This window comes from Theobroma umbraticum, unplaced genomic scaffold (genome assembly GCF_002168275.2).
Source record: "Theobroma umbraticum cultivar Fairchild unplaced genomic scaffold, ASM216827v3 scaffold_30.0, whole genome shotgun sequence".
NCBI lineage: Eukaryota > Viridiplantae > Streptophyta > Magnoliopsida > Malvales > Malvaceae > Theobroma > Theobroma umbraticum.
This window is the reverse complement of record NW_018397254.1, coordinates 6,842,297-6,869,053: the sequence shown is the minus strand read 5'-3', so window position 1 is coordinate 6,869,053 and position 26,757 is coordinate 6,842,297. Positions and strand designations below refer to the sequence as shown.

Sequence of the window (26,757 nt, the reverse complement as noted above, 5' to 3'; positions counted from 1 at the left end):
TTATATCTACGAATATTATCAACTTTTAATAATTGAATTTTTTCTTCAAAAAACAAATATTGAATTTTAGTTGTCCATAGTATAAAAATTTACTTGAATCCAATGCACTAATAGTTCAGATAATTTAATTATATGATGTCAATTTTCTTGTTGTCACTTTTCTCTACCGTTACTATGTTTGTTGTTCACAGGGTGTTATTGCAGATATGTGTGTTATTAAAAGAAATATTTTCAATTAAGTTTTTAAATATTTTGTATTTCATTGTAAGTTCAATTGCGTGTGTTAATGCTTGTGTAATAAAATTTTTAAACTATAATAATGTAATTCAAAAATAAAATAATTGATAATTAAAATTACAGAAATCATAAGTATTAATTTTAATACTTAAATTATCAAAAGTATTTAATTCAAGCACATCAAAAAAGTTGAAAGTAAAAGATATAATTTGAAAATTATCAAATTATAAAAAATTATTTTGCTGAAAAAGGAAAAGGAAATAGTGGAAAGAAAAAAATGGAAAACTTTCATATATTGATCCTCAAAGAAAATAAATACTTACTTTGTAAAGCAATTTATTCTCTTTTCTTTTTGTTAATTTCAAAAACTTTATTAAAAATAACATTGAAGATATATTTGCATCCTACTATCTTTCAAAAAAAAAAATATCTGCATCCTTCTATGGCTTTGGGCTTGGGCTTGTTGTCAGGGCAGAGCTTTTTCCATTTCGCATGGGGAAGGTTGGCCTTTAGGTTCTCTACAGTCTATACCGTGCATGATAATTACAATTTTGGTTTCTCACATTCATGGTTTCATTTTAAGTTGTAAAGAGTTCTTTATCAAGTCTGGCTTTTGTCTTGTCTTTTGTGTTTTTTCCAAGTGAAAGTTAAACACGTTGTTTTCAGCCGATTCTCAAGTCAATATTGCAATGAAAGAAATATCGAAGGATGGACGGGTGGATTGTTGAAAAAAAGGCACGGGAAACGACTTTATGTTTGTGTGGCAGAACAGTATATAGTACAGAACCTAACAATGCCATTTCAAAATTCATGGAGGAATCGGACAAGAATCGACATGATAAGACCACTAAAATATAGAGATATTTGCAGCTCAAAAGGCAGTAATCCACCTCAGTTTTAGGCCAAATGGCCAATCGTTTGATGACACACCAAAACTTGTGGACCCGCGAGAAAGAGTTGATCAGCCAGTTTTGCCTACAACTTTTGCGTAACTTGGTGTGAGAGTCAAGTGGCTCATAGGGTTTTAAGGTGAGATGCAACTTTTACGTGCTTTTTTTTTTTTAATATTTTTTTATTTTTTATCATGATGAATCACCCTTTGGATTGTTACTGATACATGCAAAAGTTTGAACTTGAGATTTGCTAAAATAAGAAAATAAAATCACGAGAATATAGTTTCTGGTTTCCTGATCTGGGTTGGTGAAAATTCTAATCAATATACAATAGAAGCTTTAATTTTGTATTTGAAAAACATTTTCATTAATAGCTTTAGCTAGAACTTGTGGGGCTGTTGGGTTCAAACAGCCGTGTATGTAGCAAAATTGAAATCTAATCTAATCTTTATGATTTTTATAGGTTTTTAATCCTTTTATCATCACCGGATTCAAGAATTTCAATAAAAATTAATCCTAGAGGAAAAGAAATATATATAGTCCAGCAGCAAATGTGCTCGGAAAGAAGTACTAGAACCTAGCTGGGGATTCAAAGTCACTTTTAAGTTTTGCATGATAAACTTTTTTAAAAAATGAACATGTAAATTTGATTTCCAAAAGGGAAAACGTTAAAACGAAACAAGTATATTGATGGTTTCAGTGGTAATACTTTGATTTGGTGAGGTACAATATCTATCAACAAGAAGCAATTGATCAGAACAATTGAAAGGTCAATTAATTAGAATATCAAAGTACTAATTACTGAATGAGCTATGTCATTGAACTTAGCCCCCCAAGCAATGATATCAACTTTGAGTTTTATTAATTTTTGTAAAGAACGTATACATTAACTCGTTTAATAAATGTATAAACAAATAGTGGCGTAAAATACTAGATGATGGTAACATTTTATACATAATTAATGAAGACAAAATATTGATATGGTATAGACTAATTAATCACTGTAATGATAGATGAATTATCATTCACTCGTGTTCCACAGTTGCCATGTCCATTTAATATATTAATAAAGACAAACTTAGTAACAAAACAAGCGCCAGAACATTTAATTCATTGGTTGATGCATTATTCTCTTACTTAAAAAGTAAGGTTCAAATCTCTGTTTTAAATTATAAAAAAAAATCCAATAACAAAACAATTAGACAAATATCATATGGAAAATGGAAACTGAAAAATCCAACAATGATGATTGATAGGCTTGTCAATGAGAATTCATATTGGTTTTTTGCCAAATGTTGTCGGATAAAAATCTCGAATCTGACCTGTGGTTCTGCAGGATATGTCTGGCCGGCTGTGAGCTGATACATTTCTGCCATGGAAAAACTAAAACCAAAATCTTATTTAGGCTTAAGGCATGAATTTACACTACGGTATTATACAATAATATGCATTATATATAAACCCGAATGATGTTGAGCTCTGAATTACCTAAGTTAATTATTTATCTAAGCTGAATGGTACTAAGAATTAATGTATCAGAGAAGGTGGCTGGACTCTTTAATAACAGCATATCTACATAGCTTTTCTTTCGGAGTTAATTAATGACGCAGGGATTACACATATAAATCTACAGCTAAAACCTTTACAGCTACAGCATCTACTTTATGGACCTATTTATTCTATGATGAAGGTACAAAAGTTTCCACAGCAATTAAAGTTTAGTATTACAAGTTCATATGTGTACCAGCAACTATGTATTTTCTAGTACAATTCTGTATGATGTTAATTAGATTATTTGTTTGAATGTGAATGGATGAGATTCTTAGTAATTAAGTTAGTTTGCTTAACTGTTTAAGAGATTTTGACTTAGTTTAAATGATCTTTGATTTTTTTGTAAAAATTAAGATTTTAACAAGTTAGTGGATACCAATCAGGTTAGATTCTGTGTTATGATTCAAACTGATAAATCATAGAGATCCACTAATTCAAAGCAAAGCTAATATGTATGAATCTATTGATCTGGTACACAAAACACATGCATAACAGTATAGATTTTGAAGTGTGTAAGTTGAGTACTCAGGAATCAGTCTCCTGCTTTTCCTGCAAAAAGGCTATGAAAAGTGTTAGCTAGAGAATCTATCCCTATTTGAACCAGACCCAGAAACTTTTTTCAGCAGTTTCATGTCGTGAAATAGAGCAGTAGTTTTTCTGTAAACGAAATTGAAGCACTGTCTTGAACCCTGGTATCGACAAATCAAAAACCACTTTCAACACAATCGGTAGCACACTTAGCAAACTCCATATATACTATCCTGGAGGAGCTCATACTGGCCCATACAATATGGGAGTTTCATATGTACACTAGAAAACACATAAAAATACAGGGGAAAGAAAATCTTTACTCATAAAAATCCATGCTTTCCACAAATGAGAGAGAAAGGAAAAAAACATGTAGAAACATGGCAGGGGCTTACCAGGAGCAGGAGGCTTGACATAAATTTAGAGCTACCGATGGAAAATTCCGAAGGGATTGCATGATCCAATGAGTGAACTGAATCAACAAAAGCTTATACCAGTTTCCATGAATTCATTCAGTAATCCAGGAACACTATTAGATCAATGCGATCCCTTTGGAGCTCTCCACCTGCCTAAGAACATCAGAACATGAAAGTGGCAAAATTAATAGACTTTGTCCTTTCTTTTTTTATTTTTCTCTTGTAGTAGGTCGGGAGACTGGGAACTGTAACCGGCTTTTCTTTGTGAAGCGTTTGGGTAAAACCCAAAGCTGGGTTTTGATTGTTTCTTGATTTATAGAGGAAGAAAAAGATTGGCCGTAGCTGTTCGACTACTGTTACGCCCGTTATCTTATGTTCACGCATTTCGTGTGATGGGAAGTTAGGCGGCTCGCAATATCATCTTTCTTAGGTTGATGAAATTACTAAAGTAGCCCCACAGAATTATTAGTCCCCTCCCCAAAATGCAAGATCTTACCTATTTTCAACCAGGAAAATTTCCCTTTGACTGCTAATTTGATTAAATAATGAGTGTACGTACGTATCTATTATTCAAATATGAAACTCAAGCTTTTTTCCGGCTCTCAATAAAAAAAAAAAAAGATTTAGTTCAATGTAACTTTGCTTATACTTGAAGAAGTCTATGACTTGAAATTTAATTAATTAAAAAACACTTTAATTCAACTTACATATATGCAAATTGTCGTAGGCTTTTAATTCTACAAGCGTTAGAGAGAAACAATGGCACATAAAATAATTAATAATTACGAATTATTCTAAAGATTATAATCTTGCCAATTAACTAGTAATAAATTTAAAAACATTTCAAATTTCAAATAAGCTTGTATATTAATTTGTCACACTTATACATACATTTATTTTTAATTGAACACGTCAATTAATATTATAATTCAATTTTATTTTTGTAACTAAAATCAAATAGACACTCGCTCAACATATAATCTTACTTTTATCTTGACTTGCAGACTAATCTATGGAATGAAAACAGTGAATATATATATACATATGCATTATACAATATCATATAATATAAACCAATCTTTATTTTTAATCCCATAGTACTCTAGTACCTAATTTGTTATCATATTGATAGGCAACCAACTGCCCGTTGTTTATATCGCATGTGCATGACTATAGAGATAAGGTTCAAGGATAGGAATTTATTTTTCCTTATTACAAACCTACAACCATTTGCAAGAAAAATAAATAGAGTTTTGACTTTGTAGTATTTTTGCAAGCGGTTTGGAGGTACGTTTACATTTAAGGCCAAGCACGTGTGAGTGCGAAACCAGGGCTGGAGGGCGGGTGATGCGGTCGCTTTCTAACCCACGAGGCGTTTCCTGCCCAATCTTGGCAAAAGGTTCTGTCTTGATAATCAAATGGCCTTGCCATGGTATTGTTTGTCTAGAAATGGTATTGTACGTGCTCATAATTCTGGCGTTTGGACCTTTCCCGAAAAACAGAATATCTGGCTTTGGAATATTTTTAGATATAAATACTTATTTTTCGTTTTTAAAAGCATATATCTCAGTTATTAATTAAAATTTCCACAACTTTGTAAGTTAAAACGTTACGTTCTATTTTACCAATACACGTGCGTTGGTCAGCAACATATACATGCACTTAGTTCAATTTTACATTGGTTTGTTTATTAATTTCTTTCGTGGATGTATAATTTGATATATATATAAAAAAATTATTTGATTGTAATTATAATTTTTATTTTATAATATACAACCTCATAAAAATAGAAAAAAAATTACTTTTCAATGGAAAGAAAAGAATAAAATTGTTAGTGTTCAGAATACGATGAGGAGACGTATCATTAACCATTATTCTCAAATACCGTTGGACAAACTTTTTATTATTAATTAATTGATTGGCCTTTTGGCCAAATATTATTAATTGACTAATTCATCCTAAAGTGACAGGCTGGCCAACAAAGAAGATGCGGGAAGCACACGTACACCTTTACATCTTTTTCACATTAATTTATCATCGAGACAATTAGACTACGACACACGCTCATGCTAATAAGAGGGGGCAATGCCAGTAAATATAGAGGACAGACAATATAATGATATTCATATGGGTTTTAAGGCAGGTAAGAGTAACAATCAAACAGCTAATGTTGTTAGGAAGAAACTGAACACCTAGTCCATTTGAGAAAATGACTGCATCCCCTTTCCTTTCTCTTCTTTATTATTGTTATCTTTCTTTTTATATTATATATATCAGCTGCTATTTCGCACGGAGACGACATGCATCCATGGCCGTACACAATTGCCAGACTGCTCTTGGGAAATCTCAGCTCTTCAGATTTCATTACCTTGGCCTCAGTTGGTCAATTGGGTCCATCAATAACATGATAGAAACTTTGTCTCGGGAAAATATGCTTCTGATTAATTTCTTATTTATTGTCCGACCCCTCTCTCTTTTTCATGCGAAGGAACCATGATGGGATCCCTTTCCATTCTTCGGATTAGTAACTTTTGAGAGCTGTTTTTGGAATCAACTAATGGCTTTCAATTAAGAGCTCTCTAACAAAAAGATATACACCGAGTCACTGATATACAAAGAGTGCAGTGCAGATGAGAGAGGGTGCAATTGCTTGAAGAGTTTTCACATCAACTTTTAGAAACATATCTGAGTGGATATAGGCTTTCATTTTCAATCATGTCGTTGGAAAGTTTCCATTAAGCGATTAATTAAGAAACTATTCTGGAAGAATGGATTGACATGACTCATGACTTCTCTTTGAAAATTCTAAAAAAACTGTATACTTGCTATGTTCTAACCAGAAAGAAAATTAAATGGCAGGGCGATTGTAAAATTTACCCAAGATTTCTCGTTAAGAGTCACGGGAATGGTTTTAACAGTTGGAGCCTCGGATGCATACAAATCACACTAGTACTTGCTAGGTATACACCATAACATCAAGAAGGAAAGAACATCATATGTACTAGCCAGCTAGCTCGTCGTATCAGAGCTATCCATTATATAGATTTCATAATCGATGAAAAGCTACAATAAGATAAGTAAACTTGACAATTAAATTGGTGGCTGTGTACGATTTTGTCCCACAGAAAAAAATTATAACCACTAGTAAATGGAAGGTGCGGCCACTGAGAAAAGCAGACTCCCATTTCCCATCATAAGCACGAAAGAGAAAGAAATTTTTGTGGTCGAATGATTTGAAAGAAAATTGGGCATCAGTGCAGAAGCTCATGAACCGCTCCTCCATGTCCGCCCAATTCAGTGAACAGATTTCAGAGAAGGGTAAAAACAAAAGAGAAGCATTCCATCAGCATTTCTGATCATGTGAGGTGCTAGCATGGTTCAAACCTACCAACGCCATATTTGAGAGGCACATCACAAGCCCCACACCACTTGCATATGCCCCGCATGATCTCCCTCTCATGCATCTTACATCGATGTGTCCCCTGGATTCGTTACCTGTGGGGTCTCTCTGTTCTCCCTCTTTTACAACTGAGATATGGCAAAAGTTCCTAAACCCTCTTTCCTATTTCTTTTCTTTCCCCCGACTTTACCAGGTTGTCCACTTTCACCAAACTTTCTGATTCCCTTCTACCTTTAATTTCACATTTGTAATCAGGATCTGGTTCCACCGCTTCTTTTCTGTGAGAAAGAACTATAATTAAGTATCAAAGGTGATGACCGGTTCGCATTTCTAACAACTGAGAGGAGAGAAAGAACTATAATTAAGTCTCTTCTCCGAGTCAAGCTGAAATATTGGACCGCCGTTCCCTGTACAGTTTTCCGTATGGAAACTTGAAGCAATACTTAGGTGCCTGCAAAGGTTTGAAAACTCGAAATATTAGACCTCCTAAGCCCATCTTATCTTTTGATGAACACCATAAATTTGTCTTAAACCATTTACAGAGAAATTTATAATCTAAGGACTCAAGTTGATAAAAATCGAAAGTCAAAATCATCCACAAAATTAATCGACGCTTGTCTTTATTAAGAAAACTAACGTGACCAACATTTTGGTTTAGGTCGGCAGTGCAGTGCCCAGGGGTGACGAAAACATTAGCCAGCAGTCTAAACGGGCGGGAGAGACCATGTGAATTAGTTGAAAGTATTCGGAAGGATTGCTGACCCACATTTTTCCAGTTGATGAATTTGAAGCAGGAACAACTTTGAAATACTTGTGCCTTAAATAGTATTAGTCTTAATGATTTTAAAATATTGGAATGTGCATTTGAAGTTTAATTTACTAACATTCAATGTGCGGTCTTCAAAGTCATTCTCTACTCTACTCTACACATGGGAGAGAGTCCATTTTGGACTGGGTCTTCGACAGTGATAGAATCAAAATTTTAAATTTGAAAAAATGAAAAATTTAATACTTAAAAAACTTAAATTACAAAATTTTTAAAAATAAAAATAAAAATATAAAATCTTAAAATAAAATAAAATAAAAAAAGTTTTAAAGTTTTAGGAGGGAGCGGGGCGCCTACTAGCCCCCTCCCGCCGTCTCCGGTCTCCGAATGATAATGTCTTCAATAATCTACTGAACTTTATAAAAAATGATTCCTGGTGTGATTCTGATTTCTAGTTAATGAAAGCTATTTACGCATCCTAAGAAGAAACAAGGGAGAGTAGTTAGTCAGATATGACTTTTAGGAATCTCATTTTTCTTCATTCGGTACTCAAAAAAGCTAAAAGAAAAACAAGAGAAAAAGAAAGATTTGAACTTTAGCATATTAATTAATTAATTAATAGGAAAAAAAACTCCTAACGTAGTATTATTTTTATTACAAGTAAATAAGATTAATTAATATGACAATTAGTCTGTATGCAAATTACATGTCAATTAAAAGCTAGTAAAATCAAAAGGTTACATCGTCTAACTTTTCTTTGACTTATTAAGGGATGGTAAAGAAATTTTTTTTATTTATCTTTAAGCAGGCATTTGGGCTGTGGCAGCTATTTAGCCCATAGAGATTCAGCATTTAGTGGGGTGTATCAAAGGCCCCGAAGGCTTGAATTAGTATAACGATGTCGGTTACCACAATTATTGGGCCCGAAACAAATCAGCGTGGTTAGACTTTAGAGAGAAAAAAGGGAACGCCATAGGAATGAGGGCCCAACCGGGTTCGAACCGGTGACCTCTTGATCTGCAGTCAAATGCTCTACCACTGAGCTATGGACCCTTGTTATGGTTCCCGTCCTATAGAAAATATTTGGCTGTAGTTTGGCTGATAACCCTTCGCCCCTTCCCGCCTCCGATTCTTTTTTTCTCTCTCTCGGTTTCCATCGGAGCAAACCCAAAGAAACCATCAAAAAGGGCAAAAAATGGTGACTCAGCACGGCATCAAATACGCCGTCCATCTTATCACCACTCACTTCGGCGATCTCGTCGCCGTAAATAAATCTATTGCTCTACTCAACCTATTGATTATGAATTTTTATTTATTTACGCATTTATATATCTTGTGCTGATAATAATAATAATATGAAGTTTGATTTTGTTGCTTTCTTTTGTACAGAAAGTTTGTGAGTGTCTCCTTCGGAAAGGACCGTCAACTCTCCAAGCCATAGTCCGGTTCACGGAGCTTACTTCTTCTCAAGTCAAGAACAGTTTGCTTGTCTTGATTCAACACAATTGCGTTCAAGCTTTTATTCTCGAACAGCCTGGTTCTCCCTTCTTTTTTTTTTTCGCATTTCAATTTTATTATTATTTTTAATTATTTAATCTCTGTTTGGCTGCTAAGAAGATTTGAAAAAGAGGGTTTAGCTTTAGTTCCCTTTGTTTGGATGCTCCACTGAAACTGTAAAAGAAAGTAGGGTTGCAGGATAATTTAAAATCTCAAAATTGAATTGAATTCTATAATCTTCTGCCTTTGTTAGAATTTGATTGTTTGAAATAATTTGCAATGGTACATGTAGGCAGTCATGGAGATGGAGCAAAACTTAACACTCATTACATAGCATTGTTCGATAACATAATCCATCGTTGGAGGTTTCCCAAATTCTTGACTATTGTCTCCCAGAAACTTGATAAACAAGTAAACTTGCTTCCCTTTATTTCTGCTGAGAAAAAACTGAGCAAATTTAGATTTATTGTTTTTAAAATTTTTATTTTGGGTATTGTGGTTTTTGTAGTGTGTTGCACTTATCGAGGCTTTGCTTTTGCATGGAAGGCTTACCCTCAAGCAAATGTCTGATCGAGCAAAATCAGCTCAAAATGAAGGCAAGTCTTTCATAATTCGCTTTTGGTCTTTTTCTTTCTTGAATAGAGGCAAATGTTGAAAGAAACTAGGAATATGATTAGATTGTGCATCTGAGAAAAGTGATATACCCATAAGTGAAATAATTCATGTCCATTTAATAAATACTAAACATATTCCAGGAGATGATGCAATTTTAGATGCTGTACGAGAAGCCTTTATTAAGTTACTGAATGCTCATTTTGTTGAACGATGCCCTGCTGCTGAGCCTGTTCTGACAAAACCAACTGAAGCAGAAACTTCCACAAGGAAGCGAGGTCCTAAGTCTGCCAAGGTATTTGTTGATTCATGTCAGATTAGTTGGTGATTTCTTTTGTGCAAAACCTAGATTAGCATGTGGTTTTATCTGGTTGTAGAAATATCACTACAAGGATTAATATTGGAGCCAAAGTTTATTGCAGCACCGTTCTATCCTTGAGGACTGCCATTGAAACATACTTAACTAACAGTAGTAATTCATAATAATTCATTGTCTTGTTTCTGTCTTCCTAAAGTGTTTTGGTTCCTATATGCTGATGTAACGCATCCTTAATTGAATTTTCAATGAGTATGGTTCTGCTGATTTCTGAGTAAATTGTCTGTTGTGTCCACAATTGTCTGTAGAGAGCTGTTGTCACATTAACTAGGCAGGCATAAATTAGTCTAAATGGAGTCTTTTAATTAAAGTAGACTACCATAGTCATTGATGACTAATCACTTTATATTACCTCTTGATATCAAGTTGCACCATCTAAATTTTATTCTGACTAAATATGATTCCATTAGAACTTTCTTCAATGTATTCTTTCAGATACTTGAAGAAAAAGAAACGTTAGAGCAACGTGTTTTGGAAGCTGCCGCACCTTCTGAAGCATTAAGATTTTTGCTTGTAACACAAACTGAACCTGGTGCTGATGGAGGGAAGGATGAGAACAATTCCTCTAGCATGACAGTTGGCGAGAAGGTTGGCATAAGACATGTTATTTGAAGTGACTAGGTTCATTCATATGCTAATTTGCATTTTCTCATCTTTATAGCGCAAGCTTGATGCTTTAGAGTCAGACACAGAAGGTGGGGCTACAGATGAACAAGTAGTTCTTTGGCGTGCTAACTTTGAGGAATATATACGTCGTCTTAGGCATAAGGTTGGTTTTGCCTTATGATTTATCATCTGAATTATAGTTTGAATACATCATAAAGAAAGTAGAAACAAAAGCATTTTATTAATCAGTTGAGGAATAATATGCTCCATGCTAATCATGTGTAATCGTAACATGACTTGTGAAGTGGTGATGTTAGGAATTAGCCAAAGTTTGCTATGTAATGCATTTCATGCATGTTCATGAAAGATATTCTGGCTGTATTGCCTTTCTCCGGAGAATTATGCTGTTGGGAAGCTGTGGCATTTTAGCCTTACATGAATTTCATTTGATTGCAGTAATTTTTCATGTTACCTTGCTTCATTTAGCATACTTTTTCCCTTTCTAATCTCTTACAGCCTTACAAGTTAAAACTCTTTCGGGGAAAATCTTTTATAGATGTAGCATGCTTGTGTCCCCTTATAAAAACCACTGACAACATGGTCACAAAATTTCACTGAACTCTCACATATAGATCACCTGATTTTTTTATATCTCATTAATCTCTCTAAATCATTAAATTAGCATGCCATTTCTTTTTTCTTTTATTTTTTTCTTTCTTTCTTTCTTTCTTCTTCTTCTTCTTCTTTTTATTATTATTTTTTTTTATCTTTTTATGGGCTCCATAGAGAGCTCAAGTTGCTGAAGAAGAAACTATCTAAACTTAAAGGGTTCATGGAACCGTCCCTTCAATTATTCTGTTTCCCTCTCTATTTCTTTAATTATTCTATAGGCATTAAGTATTTCTCTACCAATTACAGTGATTAGCTAATGTGTTTAGATGCAAGATGAAACCTTGCTCATACTTCATTGCTCTGTAGCTTTTGAATATGCTCCTATCCATTGTTACTGAATGAATGTGAACTTCCGTAAATTTCTAGGCTTTCATCGAGAATGTGAGGGCATGTCTGGATGATGGAGCTGTTATCGTCATAAGTGCGATGCTGGAAGCAACTAGAACTGCAGAGAAGAAAGTTAAAACAGAGAATTCAGGTTGGCTAATTTTTGACTGTTGCTAATTATCTGTGAACACCTACAATTATGTATTTATTTACTGCCCAAATCATATTTTGATATATTTTTCAATTTCTGTAATGCATGGATCTTATAGACTTGTACAGTATCAATGCAAATAATTGGACTTTTTCTGCCATTTATAGAAATTATAACTTGCGATTACACCCCTAGGTTTTTTTCCTCTAAAAAAGTAATATGCTAGCTTAGTGTTTTTGAATTTTTCTTCCTTAATATGTGAAAAACTTTTAAGAAAGAGGAGGTGTGAGATGCTTCAACTATATTGACTTAACAATGCAGGCTACAGTGAAGCCACTTCGGGAAACTTTCCCTTAATTATGCTGGCCTTGCAAATTTAAGAAGCCAGGGAGTTCTGTTTTGGCAAAAGAAGCTACAAAGTTTTAGCAAAGAGAGAAAAAGGGTTTATGCCTTTGGCTCTTGCAACTTTGTTGATTATTGCTTGTGTTGTTGATAAAACTCTGTTTTACAGGTCCCTTGTCACTCAATTCCATTTATGAAGAGGTGATAAAGAGTGAAGAAGGTCGTAATATAACTTTTGATCGTGTGAGAGCCTCCCTTGTTCAGTTGAGTTGTCCACCCTTTGTAAAAGCAGTCAATGAGTTGTACAGTATTGGTTCGTATGCCTTTTTTCTCACTCAATCTTTGTTTTGGCTGATTAATTTGTTTTGTATACCTGGTTACACATTGTTGTTTCTTGTACAGATTTCAAGAAAATAATTGAACTAGCTCAGAATGATGAGGTCTTTCTTGTTTAAGTGTTGTTGTAAAATATTTTGAGTTGCCCATGCTCCATTAAGCTAGATATATGGCCGGTAACTTATCATATATTGCAGGTGGAATCTATTGTGTTGAAAAGATATGGAAGGGATGCATATAGAATGTTTCGGTTACTATCAAACACTGGTCGCTTACTTGAGACTGATAAGGTAAGAATTCTCTAACACTCATGAAGAGAACAATTTAGACTTCTGCTATTGCTATTTGAGATATATATTAGGTGGTTTTAAGAATGTTTTTGGAATCTTATTACTGTACTGGAATTTGTTTTCTTATATTTTCTGTAGATTGCAGATACTGCATTTGTTGAAAAGAAGGACACACCAAAAATTCTTTATAAGCTGTGGAAAGATGATTATTTGCATATGGAGGTACAAACCACTTCTTTGTGTGTCCCATGACTGACCATAATGTAATAATATGTATGTTGTCTGACACCTCTTAATTGTTACCACAATGCTTTAAAGCTATTATATTGGATTCGTTTAAATTAAGTTGTTGTCTGGAATAAATAAATATGATATAAAGTTCTTTTTCTGAAATCTAAAACTAATCGAAAAGGTCAATTTATTGAAATCAATTTCAAGTGTGACAGGCTTTGATCAGAATTTAAAACTGGCTTAAAATTCCTAAACTTCAAAACTAAATGAATTAGAACTCATCTCCTAAAGTTCAATTGGAAAACAGCCTTTATTTGCAAGGTAGTCAGATATCTAAATACTAATAGGATTGATGCTATGGTTTTAACAGATTTGGTGTTTACCTAGGGCTATGTGTATGGTATATGTATTATGTTTCAGTGATGAAGAAATTACATGGCTCATTGTGGAAGTGAAGTGGCTTTTACATTATCAATTGGTTAGGCAGTTTGGTACGTGCTATTCAGCCTGGAAAAAGAAAAAAAGAATAAAAGAAAAAGCAGTTTGCCATGTGCTTTTGCCATATTGAGTGGATGAATGGTTTATACAGTCCAAATTCATTTTCATGACAATGCTTATTTCTCACTGCAGAAATTACAACTAACAGGAGCTAGACAATCACAGTTCCTGCTGTGGAAAGTGAATAAGAACACTCTCTGGGAGCATGTACTAGATGAGATGTTCCATGCTGCCTTAAATTTGAGCCTACGAGTGGCTCATGAGTTGGAACAAGAAAAGGAGGTTTGTTATGCACAACTAATCTTCTTGGGTGTCATGCTTTGCAGAAAACATATCATTATACCTTCTTTCTTTAACATATTCTTACTGTTGGAAGTGTCTCACAATTGCCTTGCAGTCTTTCACATTGTTGGGGGTGTAATTACCACCAAAAAATTTCTGTGTTCTTATACTAAAAGTGTACTGTGGTGAATTTTTCAGCTTTTGAATCTCCCTCAAGATAAGCGTGTTAACCGACTAAGAAAAGTTAGGTTACTCTTGGAGTCATCACAGATGAAACTTGACGATGCTATCATGCTTTTCCATGACTTCTGAAGCAAGTGCTGGTGCCATTTTCTTGAGTATCGGAGGGATGTGCTTTTAGACCATATTTACCAGTCTTATCAATTTTGTAGTTCCGTTTGATGGCATAGGGATTCCAAGTGTTTATAATAGCACTAGGGTTCTTACAATGATACTTTTGCCTTAATTGTCAAAGAATGAGTTCGTGTGTGCCTTCGATTGAATCAACTGGAAAAATAATATCACTGTTTTTTCATAGTTTCATTAATCCATGTCATCCCCCTAAGATCACATTGTCTGACAAGAAACCTTGGCTATTAACCATAATGAGATCTGATTCTGGTGGAATTTTATCGTGAGAAGAGACATGAGTAACGAGCACTGAAATAAAAAGAAACTATAAAATATGTGAATTCTAGGCAGCCTAGTGAAATGAAAAAGGCAATTTAGGGGCAAATCAAAACCTTGTAACTAACCAGGTTCGAAGGTTCATAAAAGAGAGTTAACCCATACGTTGCTGCAACAATGGGTAATGAAAATGGAGTAACTGCAAAGGAACCAGTTGATAGGCAAATGACAGACAGAAGCATTTGATTGAAATAAAATCTATAGTAATTAAATTACATTCATCTCAGTTAACCAGAATGAACCAATCTGTTTAGATTCTACAGGACACTACTATAGGTAGCCTCTTCTAGTTGTAATCAAAATTTCAAAAGATGTGCAAGGCATAGAACCATACTCTGTTTTCCATGGCTACTCCAACATTACCATCTCATTGCAAAATTTTTTCAGTACATCACCAAAGGTGACTTGTTATTGTCAGGAAGGAATGGTGTCGGTGCACAGACTATAATTGAGACTTTGTCTGCTTACTCGACAGGACTCCTTTGTTAGGCCATAGTAAACTGGCTTACAGCCCCCATAAGTGATGAAATTCCAACCACAACATAGCTACCACGAAATAGGCTAACATTGAGCTTCCACCCTGAGCCAGAAGAAGGCATTGGATGCTTTATATCTGTTGATTTTTCTACACAATGTTCAGTTTTAAGTAGCTCTGCTTCTTTTCCCTCTAGGAATTTGTCAGGAGCTTGCTCTCCAAAAACAGTTTCACCAGATAAAGTTTGCTGTTCTTTCACAAGATTCACAGGTGGGTCTGTCTCCACTGCCATCTGTTTTGTATAAATCCAAAACAAGCTTCAAGTCTGCAAAGGACATTTTTAATGTATTACAATAAATACATTGGAAACAGTTCACTAAGCTTTTCATGTCTTACTATCAGAGAGGGTTGAACCTAAATATATCAGTGATCTTACTGATCTCCAATTTTGAATTCATGATCCTTAGATTATATCAATGAGGTTTTCCGGTCAGCTTTCAGTTGCCGTGAAGATCCTTAGATTATAACTAGCTTGCCAAAAAATAATGTCTATAGCAGAACCCTTGGAAGGTAATTTACCAGAAATTTTTGACAAAATTAGCTCATGTTCAGCTCATGGAATGTGGGCTACAAAACTAAACACATGCAAGAATATACACCTTAAAGAAAGTTGCACAGAAAAATAAAATGACGTTTTAAGTTCCATACTAGAATACTGAATTTAACATAACTTAAAGAACTCACCTTTTCGAATTTCATGAGCTGCTTTGCAATTCCTGAAGTCAGGTGTCTGAAGAACGTATGCATAAAATGAAAATTGAATAAACAAATCAGTGCTTATCTCTTGAATAAATCATATTCAATTTAATCATCACTTCACAGAAAATATATGACAAGCTCTTATAACCGCTAAGAAAAGAGTAGACTGCTACAAGTAATAGGTAAGTAGGTATTAAGAGGTGCAATAACTAAGAGAAAACAAAGAGGAGATGTGGATGTAGATAGTTGAACCTCCAGTGAAGTCTGCTTCAAATGAAGAAGACATTGGAAAACTAAAGCAAGGGATATCAACTCATCCAATGCAGTCAATACTAATACTAATAATCTGTCTTAGTTATCCTTGGGCTGGACTACGGAGATAAACAATTCAACCTTTGTCTTCACCTTATTATAATTATTTTTTTAAATTGTTCTAATTAGTATATCCTATTAGGATCTTTGAATTGAAGGGATCACGAGAAGGGTGAAAATGTATTTAATTATGCCTGCCATTGCAGATTGCCTCTACCGTGCCTGCTGCTTATCAGTTTCAATTAAGGCAATATTCAGCGTTTGAAAAAACTTCATTATGCTCCAACAAATTTATGAGTTCCATCAAAATATGAATCAAAACTCATCATGTGAGGATTGAAACTAAACTAAGAATTGATAGGTGGCCTCTCCAAATTGAGTCCTGGAATGGAAGTGTTTGGATTTCAAAGTATGTTCCTACGAACAAGTCATAAATATGGACAAACAGCAATGCTTATTAACCCCATTTCATCTACAATTACTCCCTGGCTATCAGGGACCACCAAAACATTTTGCATAAGACCAACTCTGGGAAAAATGAAACTATGTGTCCCACTTAGCTCAACTTAAAAAGCTCTCATGATTATGACTTATTAGGAATATGCCTGAAGCCTGGACCACATTATCATTCATGGTCCTGTAGTATTTTCTATCTAAAACAAGCATGAATTGACTCTTCAAGAGGCACCCTGGACTGCATGGTTTCGTCTTATCTGTAACATTTGCTAACAATCAAACAAAGCTCCTAAAAATCACTGATTTTCTCCATGGAAAAATAGCTTGCTCTACAAGAGGAATCTAAACAATTACACCCATAAAAGAAAACAAAACCACTTTGAAAATCCACTGATAGCACTTAAAACTATCATAGAAGTTCAACAAGAAACCAACAAACGCTTGCACAAAAACTCAAAATATAAGAAAGAAAAAACCAAATTCAACAAGAAAGTCGGTTATTGGCCATTAAAAAAAAAGGAAAGAAAGTCCGTTGAACAGCAAAAGATGATGTACGTATTATACCTGCATAAAAGGGCTCGAAGCTGATCGACAAAAGCCCGGATTTTGAAGTGGGAGTTCTGGAAATCCTCATTGTCAGAGGCTCAACCTTTCTCCTGTTGTTAGGCCCTTTTACGTGAGTTTCGATTAGTGGGTTGTGCTCGCTTCTTCCATTGTCTATGGATGCAGTGGATTTCTTCTTAACTAAGTATAAGTTATAACTCTAATCTAATCAACAATTAATTGGTTAAGGTCGCAAATAGGAGAGTGAAAATGGGTTTTTTTAATTTGATATTTCGATATTTTCTTTTTAATGATCATCAAAAATCAAATTTACATGTAAAATTTTTTCAATTAAATCAGTGCATTGCTCTCGCATTTTCGTTTGCAGATTCATAATCTAGTATTTTAATTTTTAAATGTTATAAATTATTTGATTTTTTTTTGCCAAAGTATAAATTTTTTTACTAATTTTTCAAAATATATTTCAAAACATTAATTTTGTAAAGAAAATGTTTGTAGAAAAAAATAAAAATAAAGAAGGAAAATATATAGGATAGATGGCTTAAAATAGACATCATCAGTTAAAGAAAAAAAAAGTTCACATGCTTTGTCAATTACTAGTGAAATTTATTTTGTTCAAATTTTCTGAAGTTTATTTATTATATAAGTAAAAAAAAGGCTCAAAAGGGCTTTTTCTTTTATAACGTAAAAGTTATAAAAAAAAAAAAAAACATATCGAAGACGTAAAAAGGGAAGTCAAAGAGGTCCGTGTGCAACGCACCGGATCACAGTCTAATATTATATATCATAAATCCAAAGAACACATGGGTATAATAAACTATAAGAAGTTTTAAGTTACAGCCCATAACAGATGGGGCCTTAATGCTGGTGTCGAAGCCCAGTTTGATCTTTGACTGGACTAGAATACTTTTTCTCTGGATTTAACAAGTTGATTTCCAAATGGGGAGGTAGTCACAGTGTATAATCGTCAAGGATATTTTAGTAAAAGCGTTTACCGTTCCAAACAAGAGAAAATAATGAATTGATCACTCATCTGATCAAACGCTGGATCCAGCATCCCACCTAAAATCTGATGCTTAATTCAGGAGACCTTTCCATTCAAATGCCAATAGGTTGCATTTAGGAGACTATGACTATTCCAAGACGACATAGGAAAGTGTGCGTATATATATATATATATATATATATATATAATCCCACTCCTTTTTCTTCTTTTGCTTTCTTCAAAACCCAGCCAAATAAAATAAAAATAATGACGTGATATATATATATATAACTAATTAAATGATCAAGTTTTGAAAAATTCATGTTAGCTTTTGTAATTCATATTTTTCTTATCATTTTCGTTTCCCAGTTTTATTAGAATAGAAAATTTACAAAAATATTTAATAAAATGAAAGAAAATGAAAAACTAACATTCAAATAATGACTTAACTACTTAAATGGTTATATTGTCATCATTTAATCATTTATTTAGACATAATCTATTAAAGAAATCATAATAGATACAATCTAAAAATTTAGTGATCAAAGAGAAACAATTTAAAACTCAATGAAAAAAAATGAAAAAAGAGTATAAATTTAGTGGTTATTCACTGATTTTACTGGAATAGTTTATATAAAACAAACTCCGACAGTTTTATCACTACTTAAAAAATCCTAAATAGATAGTTGAAACCGATATAAACTTACTTAGGAGATACTCATTACCTACTTAATCATGTCTAATTATAGGACTACTATATTCCTAGTAAAGTAACAAACACTATCACCTTAATTTTGTTCTAGGTCCATAAGTCTTAGATAAGCAGTCGTGACCGTCTTATAAATAAGTGTTAGCTGGTTTAATCAATAGTTTATTATCCAAATTCTGAAAAATAAAGAAAAGCTGATCACTACCTATAACTAATACTAATTCTTGATATATTTTGAGCTTTTTAGACTAATAATTAGCATTGAATTGGATCTACTTATATGCACCACTTAACTCATATTATCCTTCAGTCCACAATTAATAAGGATTAATTAAAGCAGTGCCCCCTCCCATTTCCTTAATTTTGTATAAATGTAGTTAAAATTTTGTTTAGATCATCAATTTAGAAAATAGTAATCAAAATGGCTTGAGTTGTTTTAACCAACACATTCATTGTTAATCAAACAGAAGGTTCTTAACATTTGTTTAAGTACTTGTTTTTCTCTTTAACCTGCTAATAACATAACAAAAGTCATGCTTTACTGATTTAGTTGAAAATTTGATGTTGCCAGGGCGTTAGCGGGTACGTAGTAACGAATTCTTCATAGTTGATTCATGGCCGGGTAAAATATTGCGGCCGGAGCTCAACACGCCTTGCTTTGGTCCAATCGCACGTTGGATTTTGGGGTAAAAAATGTGATTTGTATGTGCATATTATGGTTGCCGGCAGCCTTAAAGGACTGCCGTGTTGCCATTGGATATTGGACCGTCATCCCCCCGGCGTTGCAATGCCGTTACACCTTATCTTAATTTAGTAACCATATATCCTATTGCAAAAAAAGACAAAAAATGTTTGACCTCCCAAATGATTTAATTCCATGTGTTCCTTAATAAAAGTTCCCATGATCGGTCTCTATCTGTTGTTACCTTTATTTTTCAAATAGTGGCCCTCCACTGAACTATCTTTTGCATGTGGTAACCCAGTGGAAGCCCCTAATACACTAACCTTACTTCACCTCAACTAAATAGTATTATCATAACCCTTAATTAATCTCTTATAGCATTTGATCCTACTCCTACCCTCAGGCAGCCTCAACCCTTTTAAAGAATTTAATAATTTCGTACATATTTTACTGAGCTTCTAGTGTAAATGTTCATTGAACTATCGTGCAAATTGGTAATGTCATGGTGTACATTTACAACAATTTGACAAAGTATAGAGTCATTCCTTGATTATTAATCTGTGTTCAACTTGAATATTATCAAATGCTTATATTAAGTCCTTAATTAACTACTCTTGTCAGCCTCTTAAATTGAAGAACATAGACAACTGTTTTTCATAACGTTATGTTACAAATTGAGATAAGCTTCATTAATTTTAAACTTATTAATTGAAATTTAAAATGTGACAAGTTCATATATATTAGGTAATTAAAGAAGAAAGCGTGGTTACTTAAAAGAAGCGAAAGTTATTATCAAATTTTCTTCTTTTCAGGATGAGGCCGAGGAGCAGCGAGTGAGAGAATCATTATCTTCATGAGTTAGGTATTGGGCATTAATTCTCTACACATGGGTTTATAGCTCTAGGTAGTCCTTTTCCTTTTGATATATGCTACAGGAGTTCCACATTCATCCTAACTTAAAAGCCACTTTGGTTCGAAAGCTTTCTTTTTAAAGGAAAAAGAAAAACGTGTGCTAATAACAATTGGATCTTTTATTAGAAAAACTTGTGTCCCTATTTCTACTTATATGTATATATGTCCTATTACCGGCCACAGCCATCACAACTAATTTATATGATGGAAAACAACATTCATTAGAGTTTAATATGAACAAAGAAATGAAGCTCATATAAACATTACTTAGACAAATTAATCAATCGAGAGAAGTTAGCTTGGAGAACATTACCTGTAATATTGCTACAAGTGTTAGTCAATGAATGAACAAAACAATAACTGAATTCGTTGACATTCTTCCACAAAAAATTTGATAATTGGGTATGCCCGTCTGCAGTTGGAAGTCAACGGCCACCGCATTTTTTATTTAGGATAATTGCTGAAATTAGAAATTCGATGACAGTTAACAGCAGTTGAATTTTTTTTGTAATTGTAGAGTACTCTCATAATCTAAAGTTAGTCTTTGTATGTCACTAGAAGTCTTGCACCATTATGATTCAAGACAGATTTATGATGACATATTAATTTGTGAGATCTTAATAAAATACAGTTTTTTTTTTTGTTAAAAAATAACAATTAATTTTTTTAAAAAAAATGATTTTATTAAATCTCAATACCAAAATGTTATGCCAAATCTCTTGTCTGGTTGGTCAAAGACTCTGATAACAGTTAGAATTAAATTAAGTATCATCAGTCAGAGTTTTCAGTACTCTCCCAAGACCGACCACCACAAGGTTTTATACTGCATACATACACACATCATAAAATATGTTGAATTTGGTAATTATTTGAGAGATTGGGAATACTGTTATGTGCACTAACAAGTCGTTTCTAGGTTAGTTAGCTGCAATTATAAAATGGGGAGGAAAAGGGTGCCTAGCCACTGCCTTAATAGTCTCTTCATTGATTCAAAAGCCATAGCCGCCGGATTTGGCTTTGTGTATTGGATTTCCAGAACAAAACTATCCTAAAATTGAGGTTGATAAGTTTTTTTTTTGTTTGTTTGTCAATGCGTAGGTTTCAACCCACGTTTTAGTGGTGGAGTGGAGATTAGACCCCTGGGACTGTTCATGATCACACGTTTCTTTTGTACTATGTGTTGTAACCAGCCTGACAATTGAGATCATGGGTTAATTAATCTTGTTTTTTTAGGCATAAACAGTTGCCAACTCATATAGTACATAAATCTCATCTATATTTTAATTCTAATTCTGTTACTCAAGTATAAATCTAGTTTGAAGACAGTCTGACTATTCTTAATTAAGTTTTAAATATTTCGATATTGGTCCGATATTTCGATACCCTAACTTAATTCTTGATTTTGTGATTTGCAAACTCATATGGAATCGATATGTACAGCCAAAATATACTTTATAGGATACTTTTTTAAGATTTGTTCACTTAGAGTGACTGAAAGGAGCAATAAACTAATACCCAAATTAGAACTCAAAGACATTTAGTTTTTTTTTTTTTTTTTGGTCTTGGTCGGACACTTATTTTGGCCTCCAAGATTTGTTTCTTTTACCATTTTCGCATTCTAATTCCTAACTCTTGATTTTGTGGTGCTACAAGATCAAGCAGATCCAACATTCACTTTTCTTTTTCTTGTTTTTAGTACACATGCAAGGTATAGTTCTTTATATGATAGATACTCTATGCTGGCTTGGGAGAGTGACCGAAAATAACAATAAACACTTGGGCCATAGAATAATTAACTGAATAATTATATGTAAGATGCATGCACGTTTATCTGTTTATCTGAAACACGTTTATATCCTCGCTCAAGACAAACCAAAGGTTATTTTCTTTGCACTTCAATCACATTTTTCCTAACTTAAACGAGTTGAAAATTAATCAAAGTTTACGAAGGATTAAGGGTTACTTAAGGATCAGGCAGCCACGAAACTTGAACTATACCAAATTATAGTATTGACATTCCTTGTTGAAATTAAATATAGGTGAATTAATATATGGTCATAGCCGGCCTTAGATAAAAGCCACCAAAACAAGGGCTCTAGTCTCAAATTTTCATAGGTTTCATAATTTTATAATAATAATATAATCATTTATATTAAAAATATACAAAATTTAAGATAATTAATAAAATATTTACATATTTTATCGTATCTAATAAATATTTTTTTCACTTACTTCTACATCTCCATTAATTCTCAACTATTTATCTCATTTTTTACTAAAAATATATAAAACTTAAAGTAATTAATAAAATTATATATTCTCTTACTTTCCTAGTTATGTGATTAATAAATTTCAATTTTTTATCATTTCTCAATTCTCATAATATTATTAATTCTCAACTATTTCTTTTTTATTTTCTTAATTTTAATAAAAAAATCTCATTTGAATATTTAGCTTTATACTTTTGAAATTATTGAGCTGCTCTTGTTTATAACTTTCATATTATATTCAATCCAAAGTTTAAATAGTTAAATGGTTAGGTTGTCATGACTTCAATAATCACCCTTTTATAATTAATTGAATTGCCTTATTGAATTATTTTCTCTTAACATATGACATTTGCAGTGATCTCACAATCGATGCATCTGAAAACATCTCCCCTTTCAATTCACGATGAGCTTCACGATAATACGCCACCGTTCACTTATTTTATAGGTCATCGCTTCTTATCCTACTCAGCCATGGGGAGCCATGAATGATCACCATGTTAAACCACATGATTGGAAAATCGAAAATTTTAGAAAAAAACGATTTCAGCGTATGTATCCATAACACTTTTTTTTAAGATTTTAATTATTTTTTTTAATTATTTATTTAGGATTTAATTATATGGTATAAATTTCGAGAATATATGAAATTTAATGATTTACTACGTGTTGTGTTGATAAATCAACTCATTGAATACTATTCAATGTATAACAAAATTATCAAATTCTTATAAAATTTTTTTATAACAAAATAATATGAAAGTAATATGAGAAGTATAATTTGGAGAAATGTTGGTATATTTTTAAAAAAATCAAAAAAATCTTATTTATAGATAAAAATATCTTTTCATACAAATATAATTATTTAAAACAAATAAATTTTTTTTAAATAGACTTAACTATTTGAATAAATATAGTTGTTTAAAAAGATTTTCTTCTTCTTTTAATTTTTGTCAATGTAAGATTGTGTTTCACGTTATTATTATTAAAAATATCCAACACCCGTATGAATGTAAAATCAAAACAAAAAAGGAAAAACAACGCAAACATGGAGGTTAATTAGCTAGTCTAAATGAAATTTCTTTTCAAAGGGTTTTAGCCATTTGTTCTAAACTAATCATGGTTCAATTTTGTAACTTCAATATAATGACTCGGATTTAGAGTACATGTTGAAAACTTTGACAAATTAAAAGAAAAAGAAAAAAAATATGAAGGCACAAACAACTCGTATGAGAAACCGAATCAGCTTTGTAATTAATAATGTGTTAGCCAATTGGGAAAAGACTATATATTATGTTATGCAAATGTCATTTTCAAGTTAAATCTCCCCGTGAAACAGTACTAGTTAAATTTAAATTGCATGGAACACGTAGGGTCTATATGTATAGCACGTGTTACTCCATGGTTTAATTAGTCAACTACCCTTTGAATTGTTGATCACTTCTGAACTAGCTAGTGCTATATTGATTGAGTCCAACGAACCTTTCTTAGTGTATCTGGCAAAAAATGAACGCATTAGCCCAAAAAACAGCACACGTAAGTGGGCTTGAAGTTATCGATCCATGAAAGAAAATATTCAACAAGTAGCTTTCAGATTTAATTGCTTGGACGGAGAGGCGTTTTCCTTGTTTTTCCTTTTGTAATCTTGTTGTTGGGTTGAATTCTCCTCTCATTTAATGCAACTCAAGGTACACAGTTAATAAGACGGACAATACAAATCATTACACACTGTTATGCCACCTTTTGTTTCACCGACCATTAGATCTAGCTATTTCGAGAGCATTGAAATTGAAAAAAGAAAATTAAATATTGATAAAAAAATATGTGAATAGTTGTTTTTAATGCATTTGAATTTAATGAAAATAATTTATTAAGAAATATATATATTTTTTAAAATAGTGTGTCCACCTGTATTTATTAACCAGATCAAAAATATGCAAGGATTTAGACAAAAGGTTGTGACACATTGACTTTTCTTACTCAAACAAATAGAGTTATTATTCTTCGAGGATTGAATTTGTCTGCTTTGACTTTCACTTGAGTATTGGAAAGCTGGGTTAAGTATTCAAGTTTTGATAGCATGTTTTGTTGGAGCATTTCGTACAGATTTTGCCATCATCGCGTATTTCTTTTTCGGATTATTGCGACTTTCATTTAACGACAGAGGGAATTATAAGCATGTACTGACTGGACGAATTTATGTTTGCGTTAATGCGTGACTTAGACATTTCGGACCCTTGGGCCCTTTTTTTCAAACACGAACCTCATATCATGTTGACAGCAGCAAATGAGAAAACTGGGCGCAGAAAACAGTTGTACTGGATAAACAAGTTCCCTTGACGGAAAAGGTGAGAAGCTCGTGGTCAGATTTGAGAGATCATCGTCATTATATTATATCAACGGCTGCCCAATAATCCTTCCCTCATCTGATTAGGAAGCAGCGTAGCGTCCTTCGAATATTTTTCTCCCCCAAGAAAACGAACCATTTATCTTTGACTTCCAATTCCGATATTTGATCTTTGACTCAAAGCATGATTTTCAGTTTTCCCATTTTTTCTTAAGCCTGAAAATGCAGTCCTGGTTGGAATTATTACCTTGGCATCACAGTTACATAGAATAAACCCATTCAGCCAAAAAAAAAAAAACCTTACAAGGTATAGAATTCCCTGACGTGAAGGTATAAATTAAGTATATAAAATAACCAAATCCATTGGATAAAAGTATAAGAAATGCATGAATAGTGCGACAATTGATCGCTATAAATGAAGCGGAGAACTTTGCCAAAAAAGCCATCACCACCACTTGTAATTGAAAATTAATATACTCTTTGGACCCAAGACATTCTCCAGTATTAGTATAAGCTTAAGAGAATGAATTTGGAATTAAAAATTGTATATATAGTCTTGAAAGTAATTAATAGGAAGATAAGAAAGATTAATTTAATTATATGCTGTATGACTGCTCCCGAACTACCCATGTATAAATGTTAACCAACCCAACTTTTAATGGTGAGTTGGTGAGGAGAATTAAGTAGTAATGTTTTATTTTCTTCTTCTCAAGCCTTTTTGCATTTTTTAAAAACTCACTATAGACTTGACCATTGAATCTCTCTATAAGCATGACGCTCGAGGGAGGGATTGTTGGCAGAAATCTTAATTCCTTTCAAACCAGACCTCGCACAAATCTAAGACCCAATTAATTATATGTAGTTTAGTAAATAAGTTAACTCGAGACTTTTCATACATATTTAATTTGTTTTAATTAATAATACTCTAAATAGGTGGCGACAATTTCACTTCATTCTATATTTTTTTTTTACAAAAAAGGTGTGGGGGGGGGGGGGTGTATCATGAGTCAATGACTCATATGTTAAATTAAAAGATAAGTTTATAATCAATTTAATGTCATAATTTTATATAGGAATCAACATGTATATAAAATTCCAAATTTCATACATATATATTGTAATGAAATTATAATTAATTCCTAGGGAAACAACAGTATTTTGGACTTCTAAATGCTAATAGGTTGTTAATTAGTATTAAATTTTCCGGCTGTTCTTAAAATCTGCTGAATACTGTGATTCAAAGGATTGGACTTTGTGCCTTTCATCATCTCTTTAAACAATAGTACAATTAAATTTAAAAAGATCAGGTTACCTTAAAAGTTGTTTTAAAGCCTAAAGGGTAAAACCGCCTTTGTACGATAACGTTTCACACATGAGAAAGTGTGCGTTCATAAACTTTGATAATAAAGTTGTACTAACAAAGTATACAAATTAATTAATGAGCTTCATGGACATTAATATTATCCAGTGGCGGGTATGCTTAACGTGTTTTCACATGATCGTTTTTAGTGTTAAATACTTCAATTTGACTGCGCTTGACCTTTCTCATCTGCTATTCCAAAGGGTGGAAAGCCCCCTCTCCAGTCAAACA

The 26,757-nt window shown here is 32.9% G+C and overlaps 1 protein-coding gene, 2 long non-coding RNA genes and 1 other non-coding gene across 4 annotated transcripts; 1 reads left to right on the top strand and 3 right to left on the bottom strand.

The window, feature by feature from the left end:
* Positions 1-2,228: 2,228 nt before the first annotated feature.
* LOC110418807 (uncharacterized) lies at positions 2,229-3,993 on the bottom strand. Its single transcript, XR_002445427.2, has 2 exons — positions 3,605-3,993; positions 2,229-2,513 (listed from the first exon to the last, which is right to left on the bottom strand). It is a non-coding gene; the product is annotated as an uncharacterized LOC110418807 (long non-coding RNA).
* Positions 3,994-8,772: 4,779 nt separating this feature from the next.
* TRNAC-GCA (transfer RNA cysteine (anticodon GCA)) lies at positions 8,773-8,844 on the bottom strand. The gene has a single exon. It is a non-coding gene; the product is annotated as a tRNA-Cys (tRNA).
* Positions 8,845-8,851: 7 nt separating this feature from the next.
* LOC110414303 (RNA polymerase III subunit RPC82 family protein) lies at positions 8,852-14,558 on the top strand. Its single transcript, XM_021425416.2, has 14 exons — positions 8,852-9,055; positions 9,181-9,328; positions 9,581-9,699; positions 9,797-9,884; positions 10,044-10,195; positions 10,712-10,864; positions 10,938-11,045; positions 11,921-12,032; positions 12,544-12,687; positions 12,777-12,814; positions 12,908-13,000; positions 13,139-13,222; positions 13,862-14,011; positions 14,210-14,558. Exons 1-14 carry the CDS (start codon positions 8,987-8,989, stop codon positions 14,321-14,323), a joined length of 1,572 nt encoding a protein of 523 aa, XP_021281091.1. The 5' UTR covers positions 8,852-8,986; the 3' UTR covers positions 14,324-14,558.
* Positions 14,559-14,778: 220 nt separating this feature from the next.
* LOC110423772 (uncharacterized) lies at positions 14,779-17,376 on the bottom strand. The gene is made up of 3 exons (XR_002445854.1): positions 17,265-17,376; positions 15,918-15,963; positions 14,779-15,498 (listed from the first exon to the last, which is right to left on the bottom strand). It is a non-coding gene; the product is annotated as an uncharacterized LOC110423772 (long non-coding RNA).
* Positions 17,377-26,757: the final 9,381 nt, after the last annotated feature.